The sequence below is a fragment of the Rhipicephalus microplus genome, unplaced genomic scaffold (assembly GCF_043290135.1).
Source record: "Rhipicephalus microplus isolate Deutch F79 unplaced genomic scaffold, USDA_Rmic scaffold_88, whole genome shotgun sequence".
NCBI lineage: Eukaryota > Metazoa > Arthropoda > Arachnida > Ixodida > Ixodidae > Rhipicephalus > Rhipicephalus microplus.
The window spans coordinates 168,291-183,614 of record NW_027464660.1 but is presented as its reverse complement, the minus strand read 5'-3'; the positions used below and the strand labels follow the sequence as shown (position 1 = coordinate 183,614).

The 15,324-nt window shown below is 53.2% G+C and overlaps 1 protein-coding gene across 1 annotated transcript; it reads right to left on the bottom strand.

The window, feature by feature from the left end:
* Positions 1-13,185: 13,185 nt before the first annotated feature.
* LOC142790239 (uncharacterized) lies at positions 13,186-14,133 on the bottom strand. The gene has a single exon (XM_075885210.1). The coding sequence runs from the start codon at positions 14,131-14,133 to the stop codon at positions 13,186-13,188; it is 948 nt and encodes a 315-aa protein (XP_075741325.1).
* Between the last annotated feature and the right edge of the window lie 1,191 nt (positions 14,134-15,324).

The following is a 15,324-nucleotide window of genomic DNA, read 5'->3' as shown; positions in this document are numbered from 1 at the left end:
TGTCTCCGTGGCGGAAGTGGCAAGCGCGACCGGCTGTTAACCGAAAGGTTGGAGGTTCGAGCCTACCCGGGAGTGGTGTGTTGCTTTTTTCTTTGCGCTGATAGCTTTGAACATATGTTCTGTTGGTGGTGAGAAAGGAGCACGACTCTCTCCGTGGCGTCATTGGGTAGCGCGATCGGTGTTAACCAAAAGGTTGGAGGTTCGAGCCCACCCGGTGGTGGTTCGGCGCTTTTTTCCTGAAGGCTGATAGCTCTGAAGAAATGTTCTGACGGTGGTGAGAGTGGAGCAGGACTGTCTCCGTGGCGCAATTGGCTAGCGCGATCGGCTGTTAACCGAAAGGTTGGAGGTTCGAGCCCACCCTGTGGTGGTGCGGTGCTTTTTTTTCTTTGGGCTGATACCTTTGAAAATATGTTCTGAGGGTGGTGAGAGTGGAACAGGACTGTCTCCGTGGCGCAATTGGCTAGCGCAATCGGCTGTTTACCGAAAGGTTGGAGTTTCGACCTCTCCCGGGAGTGGTGTGCTGCTTTTTTCTTTGCGCTGATAGCTTTGAAGATATGTTCTGATGGTGGTGGGAGTGGAGCACGACTGTCTCCGTGGCGCAATTGGCTAGCGCGACGGGCTATTAACCGAAAGGTTGGAGGCTCGAGCCCACCCGGTGGTGGTGCGGCGCTTTTTTCCTTTGGGCTGATAGCTCTGAAGAAATGTTCTGACGGTGGTGAGAGTGGAGAAAGACTGTCTCCGTGGCGCAATTGGCTAGCGCGATCGGCTGGTAACTGAAAGGTTGGAGGTTCGAGCCCTCCCGGGAGTGGTGTGTTGCTTTTTTTTCTTTGGGCTGATAGCTTTGAAGATATGTTCTGATGGTGGTGAGAGTGGAACAGGACTGTCTCCATGGCGCAATTGGCTCGCGCGATCGGCTGTTAACCGAAAGGTTGGAGGTTCGAGCCCACCCGGTGGTGGTGCGGCGCTTTTTTTTCTTTGGGCTCATAGCTCTGAAGAAATGTTCTGACGGTGGTGAGAGTGGAGCACAACTGTCTCCGTGGCGTAATTGGCTAGCGCGATTGGCTGTTAACCGAAACGTTGGAGGTTCGAGCCCACCCGATGGTGGTGCGGCGCTTTTTTTTCTTTGGGCTGATAGCTCTGAAGAAATGTTCTGACGGTGGTGAGAGTGGAGCCGGACTGTCTCCGTTACGCGATTCTCTAGCGCGATCGGCTGTTAACCGAAAGGTTGGAGGTTCGAGCCCACCCGGTGGTGGTGCGGCGCTTTTTTTTCTTTCGTCTGATAGCTTTGAATATATGTTCTGATGGTGGTGAGAGTGGAGCAGGACTGTCTCCGTGGCGTAATTGGCTAGCGCGATCGGCTGTTAACAGAAAAGTTGGAGGTTCGAGCCCTCTCGGGAGTGGTGTGTTGCTTTTTTCTTTGCACTTATAGCTTTTGTTCTGATGGTGGTGAGAGTGGAGCATGACTGTCTCCGCGGCGCAATTGGCTAGCGCGATCGGCTGTTAACCGAAAGGTTCGAGGTTCAAGCCCTCCCGGGAGTGGTGTGTTCTTTTTTCTTTGCGCTGATAGCTTTGGAGATATGTTCTGTTGGTGGTGAGAAAGGAGCACGACTCTCTCCATGGCGCAATTGGCTAGCGCGATCGGCTGTTAACCAAAAGGTTGGAGGTTCGAGCCCACCCGATGGTGGTGCGGCGCTTTTTTCTTTTGGCTGATAGCTCTGAAGAAATGTTCTGACGGTGGTGAGAGTGGAGCATGACTGTCTCCTTGGCGCAATCGGCTAGCACGTTCGGCAGTTAACCGAAACGTTGGGGGTTCGAGCCCACGCTGTGGTAGGGCGGTGATTTTTTTCCTTTGGGCTGATAGCTTTGAAGATATGTTGTGATGGTGGTGAGAGTGGAGCGTGACTGTCTCCGTGGCGCAATTGGCTAGCGCGACGGGCTATTAACCGAAAGGTTGGAGGCTCGAGCCCACCCGGTGGTGGTGCGGCGCTTTTTTCCTTTGGGCTGATAGCTCTGAAGAAATGTTCTGACGGTGGTGAGAGTGGAGAAAGACTGTCTCCGTGGCGCAATTGGCTAGCGCGATCGGCTGGTAACTGAAAGGTTGGAGGTTCGAGCCCTCCCGGGAGTGGTGTGTTGCTTTTTTTTTCTCTGGGCTGATAGCTTTGAACATATGTTCTGGTGGTGGTGAGAGTGGAGCGGGACTGTCTCATTGGCGCAATTGGCTAGCGCGATCGGCTGTTAACCGAAAGGTTGGAGGTTCGAGCCCACCCGGTGGTGGTGCGGCGCTTTTTTTTTCGGCTGATAGCTTTGAAGATGTGTTCTGATGGTGGTGAGAGTGGAGCAGGACTGTCTCCGTGGCGCAATTGGCTAGCGCGATCGGCTGTTAACAGAAAATTTGGAGGTTCGAGCCCTCTAGGGAGTGGTGTGTTGCTTTTTTCTTTGAGCTTATAGTTTTTGTTCTGATTATGGTGAGAGTGGAGCACGACTGTCTCTCTGGCGCACTCGGCTAGCGCGATCGGCTGGTAATCGAAAGGTTGGAGGTTCGAGCCCACGCGGTGGTGGTGCGGTGCTTTTTTTTCTTTGGGCTGATAGCTTTGAAGATATTTGTGATGGTGGTGAGAGTGGAGCACGACTGTCTCCGTGGCACAGTTGGCTAGCGCGATGGGCTGTTAACTGAAAGGTTGGAGGTTCGAGCCCTCCCAGGAGTGGTGTGTTGCTTTTTTTTTGTTTGGGCTGATAGCTTTGAAGATATGTTCTGATGGTGGTGAGAGTAGAGCAGGACTGTCTCCATGGCGCAATTGGCTAGCGCGATCGGCTGTTAACCGAAAGTTTGGAGGTTCGAGCTCTCCCGGGAGTGGTGTGTTGCTTTTTTCTTTGCGCTGATAGCTTTGAAGATATGTTCTGATGGTGGTGGGAGTGGAGCGGGACTGTCTCCGTGGCGCAATTGGCTAGCGCGATCAGCTGTTAACCGGAAGGTTGGAGGTTCGAGCCCACCCGGTGGTGGTGCGGCGCTTTTTTTTCTTTGGGCTCATAGCTCTGAAGAAATGTTCTGATGGTGGTGAGAGTGGAGCAGGACTGTCTCCATGGCGTAATTGGCTAGCGCGATCGGCTGTTAGCAGAAAAGTTGGAGGTTCGATCCCTCTCGGGATTGGTGTGTTGCTTTTTTCTTTGCACTTATAGCTTTTGTTCTGATGGTGGTGAGAGTGGAGCATGACTGTCTCCGCGGCGCAATTGGCTAGCGCGATCGGCTGTTAACCGAAAGGTTCGAGGTTCAAGCCCTCCCGGGAGTGGTGTGTTCTTTTTTCTTTGCGCTGATAGCTTTGGAGATATGTTCTGTTGGTGGTGAGAAAGGAGCACGACTCTCTCCGTGGCGCAATTGGCTAGCGCGATCGGCTGTTAACCAAAAGGTTGGAGGTACGAGCCCACCCGGTGGTGGTGCGGCGCTTTTTCCTTTGGGCTGATAGCTCTGAAGAAATGTTCTGACGGTAGTGAGAGTGGAGCAGGACTGTCTCCGTGGCGCAATTGGCTAGCGCGATGGGCTGTTAACCGAAAGGTTGGAGGTTCGAGCCCACCCGATGGTGGTGCAGCGCTTTTTTTTCTTTGGGCTGATAGCTCTGGAGAAATGTTCTGACGGTGGTGAGAGTGGAGCATGACTGTCTCCTTGGCGCAATTGGCTAGCGCGATCGGCTGTTAACCGAAAGGTTGGAGGTTCGAGACCTCCCGGGAGTGGTGTGTTGCTTTTTTCTTTGCGCTGATAGCTTTGAAGATATGTTTTGATGGTGGTGAGAGTGGAGCACGACTGTCTCCGTGGCGTAATTGGCTAGCGGGATGGGCTATTAACCGAAATGTTGGACGCTCGAACCCACCCGGGGGTGGTGTGGCGCTTTTTTTCCTTTGGGCTGATAGCTCTGAAGAAATGTTCTGATGGTGGTGAGAGTGGAGCATCACTGTCTCCGTGGCGCAATTGGCTAGCGTGATCGGCTGTTAACTGAAAGGTTGGAGGTTCGAGCCCTCCCGGGAGTGGTGTGTTGCTTTTTTTCTTTGGGCTGATAGCTTTGAAGATATGTTCTGATGGTGGTGAGAGTGGAGCAGGACTGTCTCCATGGCGCAATTGGCTAGCGCGATCGGCTGTTAACCGGAAGGTTGGAGGTTCGAGCCCACCCGGTGGTGGTGCGGCGCTTTTTTTTCTTTGTGCTGATAGCTCTGAAGAAATGTTCTGACGGTGGTGAGAGTGGAGCACGACTGTCTCCGTGGCGCAATTGGCTAGCGCGATCGGCTGTTAACCAAAAGGTTGGAGGTTCCAGCCCTCTGGGAGTGGTGTGTTGCTTTTTTCTTTGCGCTGATAGCTTTGAAGATATGTTCTGCTGGTGGTGAGAGTGGAGCACGACTGTCTCCGTGGCGTAATTGGCTAGCGCGATGGGCTATTAACCGAAATGTTGGACGCTCGAGCCCACCCGGTGGTGGTGCGGCGCTTTTTTTCCTTTGGGCTGATAGCTCTGAAGAAATGTTCTGACGGTGGTGAGAGTGGAGCATGACTGTCTCCGTGGCGCAATTGGCTAGCGTGATCGGCTGTTAACTGAAAGGTTGGAGGTTCGAGCCCTCCCGGGAGTGGTGTGTTGCTTTTTTTCTTTGGGCTGTTAGCTTTGAAGATATGTTCTGATGGTGGTGAGAGTGGAGCAGGACTGTCTCTGTGGCGCACTCGGCTAGCGCGATCGGCTGGTAACCGAAAGGTTGGAGGTTGGAGCCCACGCGGTGGTGGTGCGGTGCTTTTTTTTCTTTGGGCTGATAGCTTTGAAGATATTTGTGATGGTGGTGAGAGTGGAGCACGACTGTCTCCGTGGCACAGTTGGCTAGCGCGATGGGCTGTTAACTGAAAGGTTGGAGGTTCGAGCCCTCCCAGGAGTGGTGTGTTGCTTTTTTTTTGTTTGGGCTGATAGCTTTGAAGATATGTTCTGATGGTGGTGAGAGTAGAGCAGGACTGTCTCCATGGCGCAATTGGCTAGCGCGATCGGCTGTTAACCGGAAGGTTGGAGGTTCGAGCCCACCCGGTGGTGGTGCGGCGCTTTTTTTTTCTTTGGGCTGATAGCTCTGAAGAAATGTTCTGACGGTGGTTAGAGTGGAGCACGACTTTCTCCGTGGCGCAATTGGCTAGCGCGATTGGCTGTTAACCGAAAGGTTGGAGGTTCGAGCTCTCCCGGGAGTGGTGTGTTGCTTTTTTCTTTGCGCTGATAGCTTTGAAGATATGTTCTGATGGTGGTGGGAGTGGAGCACGACTGTCTCCGTGGCGCAATCGGCTAGCGCGATCGGTTGTTAACCAAAAGGTTGGAGGTTCGAGCCCTCCCGGGAGTGGTGTGTTGCTTTTTTTTCTTTGCGCCTATAGCTTTGAAGATATGTTCTGATGGTGGTGAGAGTGGAGCACGACTGTCTCCGTGGCGTAATTGGCTAGCGCGATGGGGTATGAACCGAAAGGTTGGAGGTTCGAGCCTACCCGGTGGTGGTGCGGCGCTTTTTTTTCTTTGGGCTGATAGCTCTGAAGAAATGTTCTGATGGTGGTGAGAGCTGAGCACGACTGTCTCCGTGGCGTAATTGGCTAGCGCGATGGGCTATTAACCGAAAGGTTGGACGCTCGAGCCCACCCGGTGGTGGTGCGGCGCTTTTTTTCCTTTGGGCTGATAGCTCTGAAGAAATGTTCTGACGGTGGTGAGAGTGGAGCACTACTGTCTCCGTGGCGCAATTGACCTGCGTGATTGGCTGTTAACCGAAACGTTGGAGGTTCGAGCTCTCCCGGGAGTGGTGTGTTGCTTTTTTCTTTGCGCTGATAGCTTTGAAGATATGTTCTGATGGTGGTGGGAGTGGAGCACGACTGTCTCCGTGGCGCAATTGGCTAGCGCGATCGGCTGTTAACCAAAAGGTTGGAGGTTCCAGCCCTCTGGGAGTGGTGTGTTGCTTCTTTTTTCCTTGCGCTTATAGCTTTGAAGATATGTTCTGATGGTGGTGAGAGTGGAGCACGACTGTCTCCGTGGCGTAATTGGCTAGCGCGATGGGGTATTAACCGAAAGGTTGGAGGTTCGAGCCCACCCGGTGGTGGTGCGGCGCTTTTTTTTTTCTTTGGGCTGATAGCTCTGAAGAAATGTTCTGACGGTGGTGAGAGTGGAGCATGACTGTCTCCGTGGCGCAATTGGCTAGCGCGATGGGCTGTTAACCGAAAGTTTGGAGGTTCGAGCCCACCCGATGGTGGTGCGGCGCTTTTTTTTCTTTGGGCTGATAGCTCTGAAGAAATGTTCTGACGGTGGTGAGAGTGGAGCAGTACTGTCTCCGTGGCGCAATTGGCTATCGCGATCGGTTGTTAACCGAAAGGCTGGAGGTTCGAGCTCTCCCGGGAGTGGTGTGTTGCTTTTTTTGCGATGATAGCTTTGAATATATGTTCTGATGGTGGTGGGAGTGGAGCACGACTGTCTCCGTGGCGCAATCGGCTAGCGCGATCGGCTGTTAACCGAAAGGTTGGAGGTTCGAGACCACTCGGTGGTGGTGCGGCGCTTTTCTTTCTTTGGGCTGATAGCTCTGAAGAAATGTTCTGACGGGGGGGAGAGTGGAGCGCGACTGTCTCCGTGGCGCAATTGGCTGGCGCGATCGGCTGTTAACCGAAAGGTTGGAGGTTCGAGCCCACTCGGTGGTGGTGCGGCGCTTTTTTTTCTTTGGGCTGATAGCTCTGAAGAAATGTTCTGACGGTGGTGAGAGTGGAGCAGCACTGTCTCCGTGGCGCAATTGGCTAGCGAAATCGGCTGTTAGCCGAAAGGTTGGAGGTTCGACCTCTCCCGGGAGTGGTGTGTTGCTTTTTTCTTTGCGCTGATAGCTTTGAAGATATGTTCTGATGGTGGTGGGAGTGGAGCACGACAGTCTCCGTGGTGCAATTGGCTAGCGCGATCGGCTGTTAACTGAAAGGTTGGAGGTTCGAGCCCTCCCGGGAGTGGTGTGTTGCTTTTTTTTCTTTGCGCTGATAGCTTTGAAGATATGTTCTGATGGTGGTGAGAGTGGAGCTGGACTGTTTCCATGGCGCAATTGGCTAGCGCGATCGGCTGTTAAGCGAAAGGTTGGAGGTTCGAGCCCACCCGGTGGTGGTGCGGCGCTTTTCTTTCTTTGGGCTGATAGCTTTGAAGATATGTTCTGATGGTGGTGAGAGTGGAGCAGGACTGTCTCCGTGGCGGAAGTGGCAAGCGCGACCGGCTGTTAACCGAAAGGTTGGAAGTTCGAGCCTACCCGGGAGTGGTGTGTTGCTTTTTTCTTTGCGCTGATAGCTTTGAACATATGTTCTGTTGGTGGTGAGAAAGGAGCACGACTCTCTCCGTGGCGTCATTGGGTAGCGCGATCGGTGTTAGCCAAAAGGTTGGAGGTTCGAGCCCACCCGGTGGTGGTTCGGCGCTTTTTTCCTGAAGGCTGATAGCTCTGAAGAAATGTTCTGACGGTGGTGAGAGTGGAGCAGGACTGTCTCCGTGGCGCAATTGGCTAGCGCGATCGGCTGTTAACCGAAAGGTTGGAGGTTCGAGCCCACCCTGTGGTGGTGCGGTGCTTTTTTTTCTTTGGGCTGATACCTTTGAAAATATGTTCTGAGGGTGGTGAGAGTGGAACAGGACTGTCTCCGTGGCGCAATTGGCTAGCGCAATCGGCTGTTTACCGAAAGGTTGGAGTTTCGACCTCTCCCGGGAGTGGTGTGCTGCTTTTTTCTTTGCGCTGATAGCTTTGAAGATATGTTCTGATGGTGGTGGGAGTGGAGCACGACTGTCTCCGTGGCGCAATTGGCTAGCGCGATCGGCTGTTAACCGAAAGGTTTGAGGTTCGAGCCCTCCCGAGAGTGGTGTGTTGCTTATTGCTTTGCGCTGATAGCTTTGAAGTTATGTTCTGATGGTGGTGAGAGTGGAGCACGACTGTCTCCGTGGCGTAATTGGCTAGCGCGACGGGCTATTAACCGAAAGGTTGGAGGCTCGAGCCCACCCGGTGGTGGTGCGGCGCTTTTTTCCTTTGGGCTGATAGCTCTGAAGAAATGTTCTGACGGTGGTGAGAGTGGAGAAAGACTGTCTCCGTGGCGCAATTGGCTAGCGCGATCGGCTGGTAACTTAAAGGTTGGAGGTTCGAGCCCTCCCGGGAGTGGTGTGTTGCTTTTTTTTCTCTGGGCTGATAGCTTTGAACATATGTTCTGGTGGTGGTGAGAGTGGAGCGGGACTGTCTCATTGGCGCAATGGGCTAGCGCGATCGGCTGTTAACCGAAAGGTTGGAGGTTCGAGCCCACCCGGTGGTGGTGCGGCGCTTTTTTTTTCGGCTGATAGCTTTGAAGATGTGTTCTGATGGTGGTGAGAGTGGAGCAGGACTGTCTCCGTGGCGCAATTGGCTAGCGCGATCGGCTGTTAACAGAAAAGTTGGAGGTTCGAGCCCTCTAGGGAGTGGTGTGTTGCTTTTTTCTTTGAGCTTATAGTTTTTGTTCTGATTATGGTGAGAGTGGAGCACGACTGTCTCCGCGGCGCAATTGGCTAGCGCGATCGGCTGTTAACCGAAAGGTTCGAGGTTCAAGCCCTCCCGGGAGTGGTGTGTTGCTTTTTTTCTTTGCGCTGATAGCTTTGAAGATATGTTCTGTTGGTGGTGAGAAAGGAGCACGACTCTCTCCGTGGCGCAATTGGCTAGCGCGATCGACTGTTAACCAAAAGGGGGAGGTTCGAGCCCACCCGGTGGTGGTGCGGCGCTTTTTTGCTTTGGGCTGATAGCTCTGAAGAAATGTTCTGACGGTGGTGAGAGTGGAGCAGGACTGTCTCCGTGGCGCAATTAGCTAGCGCGATCGGCTGTTAACCGAAAGGTTGGAGGTTCGAGCTCTCCCGGGAGTGGTGTGTTGCTTTTTTCTTTGCGCTGATAGCTTTGAAGATATGTTCTGATGGTGGTAGGAGTGAAGCGGGACTGTCTCCGTGGCGCAATTGCCTAGCGCGATCGGCAGTTAACCGAAAGGTTGGAGGTTCCAGCCCACCCGGTGGTGGTGCGGCGCTTTGTTTTATTTCGTCTGATAGCTTTGAATATATGTTCTGATGGTGGTGAGAGTGGAGCAGGACTGTCTCCGTAGCGCAATTGGCTAGCGTGATGGGCTATTAACCGAAACGTTGGACGCTCGAGCCCACCCGGTGGTGGTGCGGCACTTTTTTTCCTTTGGGCTGATAGCTCTGAAGAAATGTTCTTACGGTGGTGAGAGTGGAGCATGACTGTCTCCGTGGCGCAATTGGCTAGCGTGATCGGCTGTTAACTGAAAGGTTGGAGGTTCGAGCCCTCCCGGGAGTGGTGTGTTGCTTTTTTTCTTTGGGCTGATAGCTTTGAAGATGTGTTCTGATGGTGGTGAGAGTAGAGCAGGACTGTCTCCATGGCGCAATTGGCTAGCGCGATCGGCTGTTAACCGAAAGTTTGGAGGTTCGAGCTCTCCCGGGAGTGGTGTGTTGCTTTGTTCTTTGCGCTGATAGCTTTGAAGATATGTTCTGATGGTGGTGGGAGTGGAGCACGACTGTCTCCGTGGCGCAATTGGCTAGCGTGATCGGCTGTTAACTGAAAGGTTGGAGGTTCGAGCCCTCCCGGGAGTGGTGTGTTGCTTTTTTTTCTTTGGGCTGATAGCTTTGAAGATATGTTCTGATGGTGGTGAGAGTGGAGCAGGACTGTCTCTGTGGCGCACTCGGCTAGCGCGATCGGCTGGTAATCGAAAGGTTGGAGGTTCGAGCCCACGCGGTGGTGGTGCGGTGCGTTTTTTTCTTTGGGCTGATAGCTTTGAAGATATTTGTGATGGTGGTGAGAGTGGAGCACGACTGTCTCCGTGGCACAGTTGGCTAGCGCGATGGGCTGTTAACTGAAAGGTTGGAGGTTCGAGCCCTCCCAGGAGTGGTGTGTTGCTTTTTTTTGTTTGGGCTGTGTTACATAGCTAGCCGGGCAGCCACGGCAAGCATACGCAGACAACCGCAGACTAGGGCAACGAGTGAACGTTTATTGTTTCGCGCAAGCTTCTTTTGTAGCTTCATCTACGAAGCAGGGAGAGGGGGAAAAGGGGGGCGGGAATGGCTATCGCTTCAGCCATCGACAGAAACACGAAGGGGGGAAAGGGGGGGACGTAGAAGTAGGAGAGTTCAGTTCGCAACACTTCTCTCTTCTTAAAAATGGAACCGTTGTACTGGCTTGCGTTGTCTGGTAGAACGCCGAAGCACTGGTTCCGCGCTTGGGGTCGCCGCTTGTGTAGGACCGGCCTGTGGCATGGTTGGCACTGGATGGTCGTGGGGGCTTGCGGTAGTGAGCGCTTCTGGAGGCAGCACGGTGGAGCTTGTAGTTGAGGGCCCCGGCGATCGTTTCGGCAGCATGGACATATTAGACTCTGATAAGGATGCAGAGCCCGGCGATGGGGACTGCGATGCTTGTCGAGGGCGCACTTGGTCAACGTGGCGTCTGACTACAGAATGAGGAGTTTGGACGGTCACCATTCGGGATCCTGCAGTGGACTGCACACGCCCTGGTGTCCACTTTTCTCCGACACCGTAGTTCCGCACGTACACGTTGCTTTCTATGGGGACCACCCAGTCATCTGATGCCGGCGGCGAGTCTGCAACAGTTGAGGGAAAACACGCATCCAATCGTGAACGTAACTGGAACCCTAGCAGCAATTCTGACGGAGATTTTCCCGTCTTCTGTGGTGTTCTCCTGTAGTTGAACAGGAGCCGCACAAGGTTGTCCTCCAAATTACCCTCCCTCATCTTCCGAAGTCCATCCTTTATTGTACGCACTGCTCGTTCTGCCGCTCCATTAGACTGTGGATGAAAGGGCGCCGTTTTCAGATGCATTATGTTGTTCTTTGCCACGAACGTAGCAAAATCCTGGCTAGAAAACTGTGTCCCATTATCCGAAACAATGGTTCGCGGGACGCCGAATCGACTGAACATGGCGCGCAGACAGGTGATTGTGCTTGTTGTGGTGGCATGCTTTACTGGCACGGCTTCTATCCACTTGGTATGGGCATCTACTGCAACTAGAATCATCTTGCCTGCTATGGGTCCGGCAAAATCGACATGTAGCCGCGACCATTTTTCATTGGTTTTCGGCCAGTTTACTGGTGGTGCCGCTGCCGGCATTGGCATGTTTTGGGCACAGTTCGTGCAGCCGGCTGAAAGCGCTTCAATATCGCGGTCTAGTCGGGGCCACCAAAATTTTGACCTTGCCACTGCTTTCATTCCTGACGAGCCTTGGTGGGTCTCGTGCAACAGTTTCAAAAGGCGGTCCCGCGCTTTTTCCGGTATCACTACGCGATGCCCCCAATACACTAGACCATGGGCTACGGACAGTTCTAGTTTGCGGTCGAAAAACGGCCGCATCGTTTCCTCCAGCTGTTTTGCACTTTTGGGCCAGCCATGTAATATACAATTCTTTACCGCCGTTACTGCGGGGTCTGTGGCCGATAGCTGCTGTAGCTCCCGTGTTGTGATAACGCCATCGTCAAAATTATCCAGAGCGAGGACATATTCCGGTGGCTCACCCACGTCATCAGCCTCCGTAGACCGCAGTGGCAGCCTGCTCAGGGCGTCCGCGTTGAGCAACTGTTTTCCCGGCGTGTATTGCAGCTTGTAGCGGTAGCCACCCAAGTACAGTGCCCAGCGCTGGATACGTGCTGCAGCCAGGGGTGGCGTCGGGCGGTCGGATTGCAACAAGCTCAAGAGGGGCTGGTGGTCCGTCACGAGAGTGAATTGGCGACCTAAAAGGTAATCACGAAACTTAGTGACGCCAAACACTAAAGCCAGGGCCTCTCTTTCCAGCTGAGAGTAATTTTTCTCGGCGGCCGTCAGTGTACGGGACCGGAACCCAATGGGTTTTGGCATGCCGTTACTCGTGTGAAAAAGCGCCGCGCCCACACCGTAAGGGGAAGCATCACATTCGAGCTTCAACTCTTTCAACGGGTCAAATTGAACAAGAACCTGAGCTTGCATTAGGCTGTCTTTTGCTTTCTCAAAGGCAGCTTCTTGTTGCCGCCCCCACTGCCATACTGTGCCCTTCTCCAAAAGTTTGTTGAGCGGAGAAAGTAGAGTGGACATATTTGGAAGAAATTTGGCATAAAACGTCAGCATTCCTAAAAAGGAACGCAGCTCCGCCACGTTCTGTGGGCGAGGTGCCTGAGCGATCGCTTCCAAATTTTTCTCTGTGGGATGAAGACCCTCTCTGTCTATCCGATGGCCGAGATATGTGACAGAAGGCTGTCTAAAGCTGCACTTATCCGACCTTAGCTTAACTCCGTGTTCACGGAACCGTTGCAACACACTCTTCAGGCGTTCACTCCCATCGCCACGAGCCTCCGAAACCAGTACATCATCAAGGTAAGCCTGAACCCCTGGCAAACCTGACAGTATTGCATCCATTTTTCTTTGAAAAATAGCCGGAGCAGAGGATATTCCGAAGGGAAGCCTATTATACGAAAACAAGCCTCTGTGCGTGTTAATGACGCAGAGCTTCCTTGCGGCTTCATCCAAAGGAACTTGATTATAGGCATCTCGCAAATCAAGAATGCTAAAATACTCCCCGCCGTTTAGAGATGCAAACATGTCTTCAATCACTGGGAGAGGGTACTGCTCAACTGTACAGGCTGGATTTAGGGTGGCTTTGAAGTCACCACAAATTCTAACAGTTCCGTCTTTCTTAAGTACCGGCACGATGGGAGTGGCCCAATCGGAATGTTGGACTGGTGAAAGTACACCGATGGCTACCAGCCTGTCCAGTTCTTGCGTCACCCTGTCCCTTAGAGCGTAAGGTATGGATCTTGCCTTACAGAATTTCGGCACCGCTCCCTCTTTCAGCTGCAATGTGGCTGGAGGCCCCTTGATCAGGCCAAGATCCTTGGAGAAGACGTCGTGGTAGTCGTCGACAATGTTGTGAACTGCCCCAGCGGGTTCTGGCGTTGAGTGTAGCAAGTCTTGTGCCGACGGCTGCAAAACTGGAACCCCCGCTCTGTGGAGCAGGGAAATCAGATCCCGGCCACACAGGTTAGGTCCCGAGCAGTTCAGTACAATAAGACGGCAGTAAACTGAGACGGCCCTGTATTGCACACAAAGTTGCAATTCCCCCATCACTGGGAGTGGTCCAACGTAGCATGACAACTTCACCTGAGAAGGTTTAAGCGCTGGCCACTGTTCGCGATGCTTGTCAAAACACGTTTTTGGAAATTACGCAGACAGGCGAGCCAGTATCTACTTCCATTGTAAGTTGTACGCCATTCCATGAAAAACTGCGCCTTATCGGCGGCTCGAGGCGGCTTTTTCGTGCAGAAAGTAAGGTCCATATATGTGTCTCGTCCTTATCGTCGTCTTCAGTTACGGCTTCTTCGAGAGTCAAAGCTCTTCCCTCCACTGCATGCGTTGCAACGCGGCTCTTACTGGCGGTTGTGCGGCACATCTTTGCGAGATGCCCATGACGTCCGCAGCGATAACACCTTGCTCTAATCCAACGACAGCTGTTGCCGTCGTGTTTGCTGCTTCCGCATCTATCACAATGCTGTGCCGCGTGCCGAGTCGGAGATGTTTTAACAGTGTTGGCCTCGGACGCGCGTAGCTTAAGCAAGGGCGTAGCTTCTGAGGTCATGCTTTCGGCACCATTTTCAGCTGCTTCGACAGACAGTGCCAATGCTTCGGCTTCTTCTAGCGTTAAATCCTTTTTTGCCAACATCTGTTTCCTCAGTGCCACGGAGCGTACGCCGCAGACAATGCGATCCCGAAGCATGCGGTCAAGAGACGTGCCGAAATTGCAGTTGTCTGCTATTCGGCGAATAGCAACGAGAAATGCGCTAACGCTTTCGCCTGGAAGTTGTGAGCGATTGAAGAACTTGTAGCTTTCCGTTATCTCGTGCTTCTTAGGGTCATAATACTCATTCAAGCTCTGAACGACTTCCTTGTATGTCAGCTCATTTGGTGCACGCGGGGCTACTCTGCCGGCTAGCACCTCGACCGTCTTACTAGACAACGCCGAAACTAGTAGTGCTCGCTTCTTAGCCGGGTCCGTTACACTGTTCGCCTCGAAATACGCTTCTGCTCTGACGAGGTAAGGCTTCCACTTATCTTTCGTTTCGTCGTAATCCGGCAACTGCAGGGAGGCCATCGTGGTCGGTCCTCGTTCGTCTGACGCCAGGACTCGTAGTCCGTCAGGTACCGTGGGTAGCGAAAACCGACTTCGTCGCCACTGTTACATAGCTAGCCGGGCAGCCACGGCAAGCATACGCAGACAACCGCAGACTAGGGCAACGAGTGAACGTTTATTGTTTCGCGCAAGCTTCTTTTGTAGCTTCATCTACGAAGCAGGGAGAGGGGGAAAAGGGGGGCGGGAATGGCTATCGCTTCAGCCATCGACAGAAACACGAAGGGGGGAAAGGGGGGGACGTAGAAGTAGGAGAGTTCAGTTCGCAACAGGCTGATAGCTTTGAAGATATGTTCTGATGGTGGTAAGAGTAGAGCAGGACTGTCTCCATGGCGCAATTGGCTAGCGCGATCGGCTGTTAACCGAAAGTTTGGAGGTTCGAGCTCTCCCGGGAGTGGTGTGTTGCTTTTTTCTTTGCGCTGATAGCTTTGAAGATATGTTCTGATGGTGGTGGGAGTGGAGCGGGACTGTCCCCATGGCGCAATTGGCTAGCGCGATCAGCTGTTAACCGGAAGGTTGGAGGTTCGAGCCCACCCGGTTATGGTGCGGCGCTTTTTTTTCTTTGGGCTGATAGCTCTGAAGAAATGTTCTGACGGTGGTTAGAGTGGAGCACGACTGTCTCCGTGGCGCAATTGGCTAGCGCGATTGGCTGTTAACCAAAAAGTTGGAGGTTCGAGCCCACCCGATGGTGGTGCGGCGCTTTTTTTTCTTTGGGCTGATAGCTCTGAAGATATGTTCTGATGGTGGTGGGAGTGGAGCACGACTGTCTCCGTGGCGCAATCGGCTAGCGCGATCGGCTGTTAACCAAAAGGTTGGAGGTTCGAGCCCTCCCGGGAGTGGTGTGTTGCTTTTTTTCTTTGCGCTTATAGCTTTGAAGATATGTTCTGATGGTGGTGAGAGTGGAGCACGACTGTCTCCATGGCGTAATTTGCTAGCGCGATGGGGTATTAACCGAAAGGTTGGAGGTTCGAGCCCACCCGGTGGTGGTGCAGCGCTTTTTTTTTCTTTGGGCTGATAGCTCTGAAGAAATGTTCTGACGGTGGTGAGAGTGGAGCATGACTGTCTCCGTGGCGCAATTGGCTAGCGCGATGGGCTGTTAACCGAAAGGTTGGAGGTTCGAGCCCACCCGATGGTGGTGCGGCGCTTTTTTTTCTT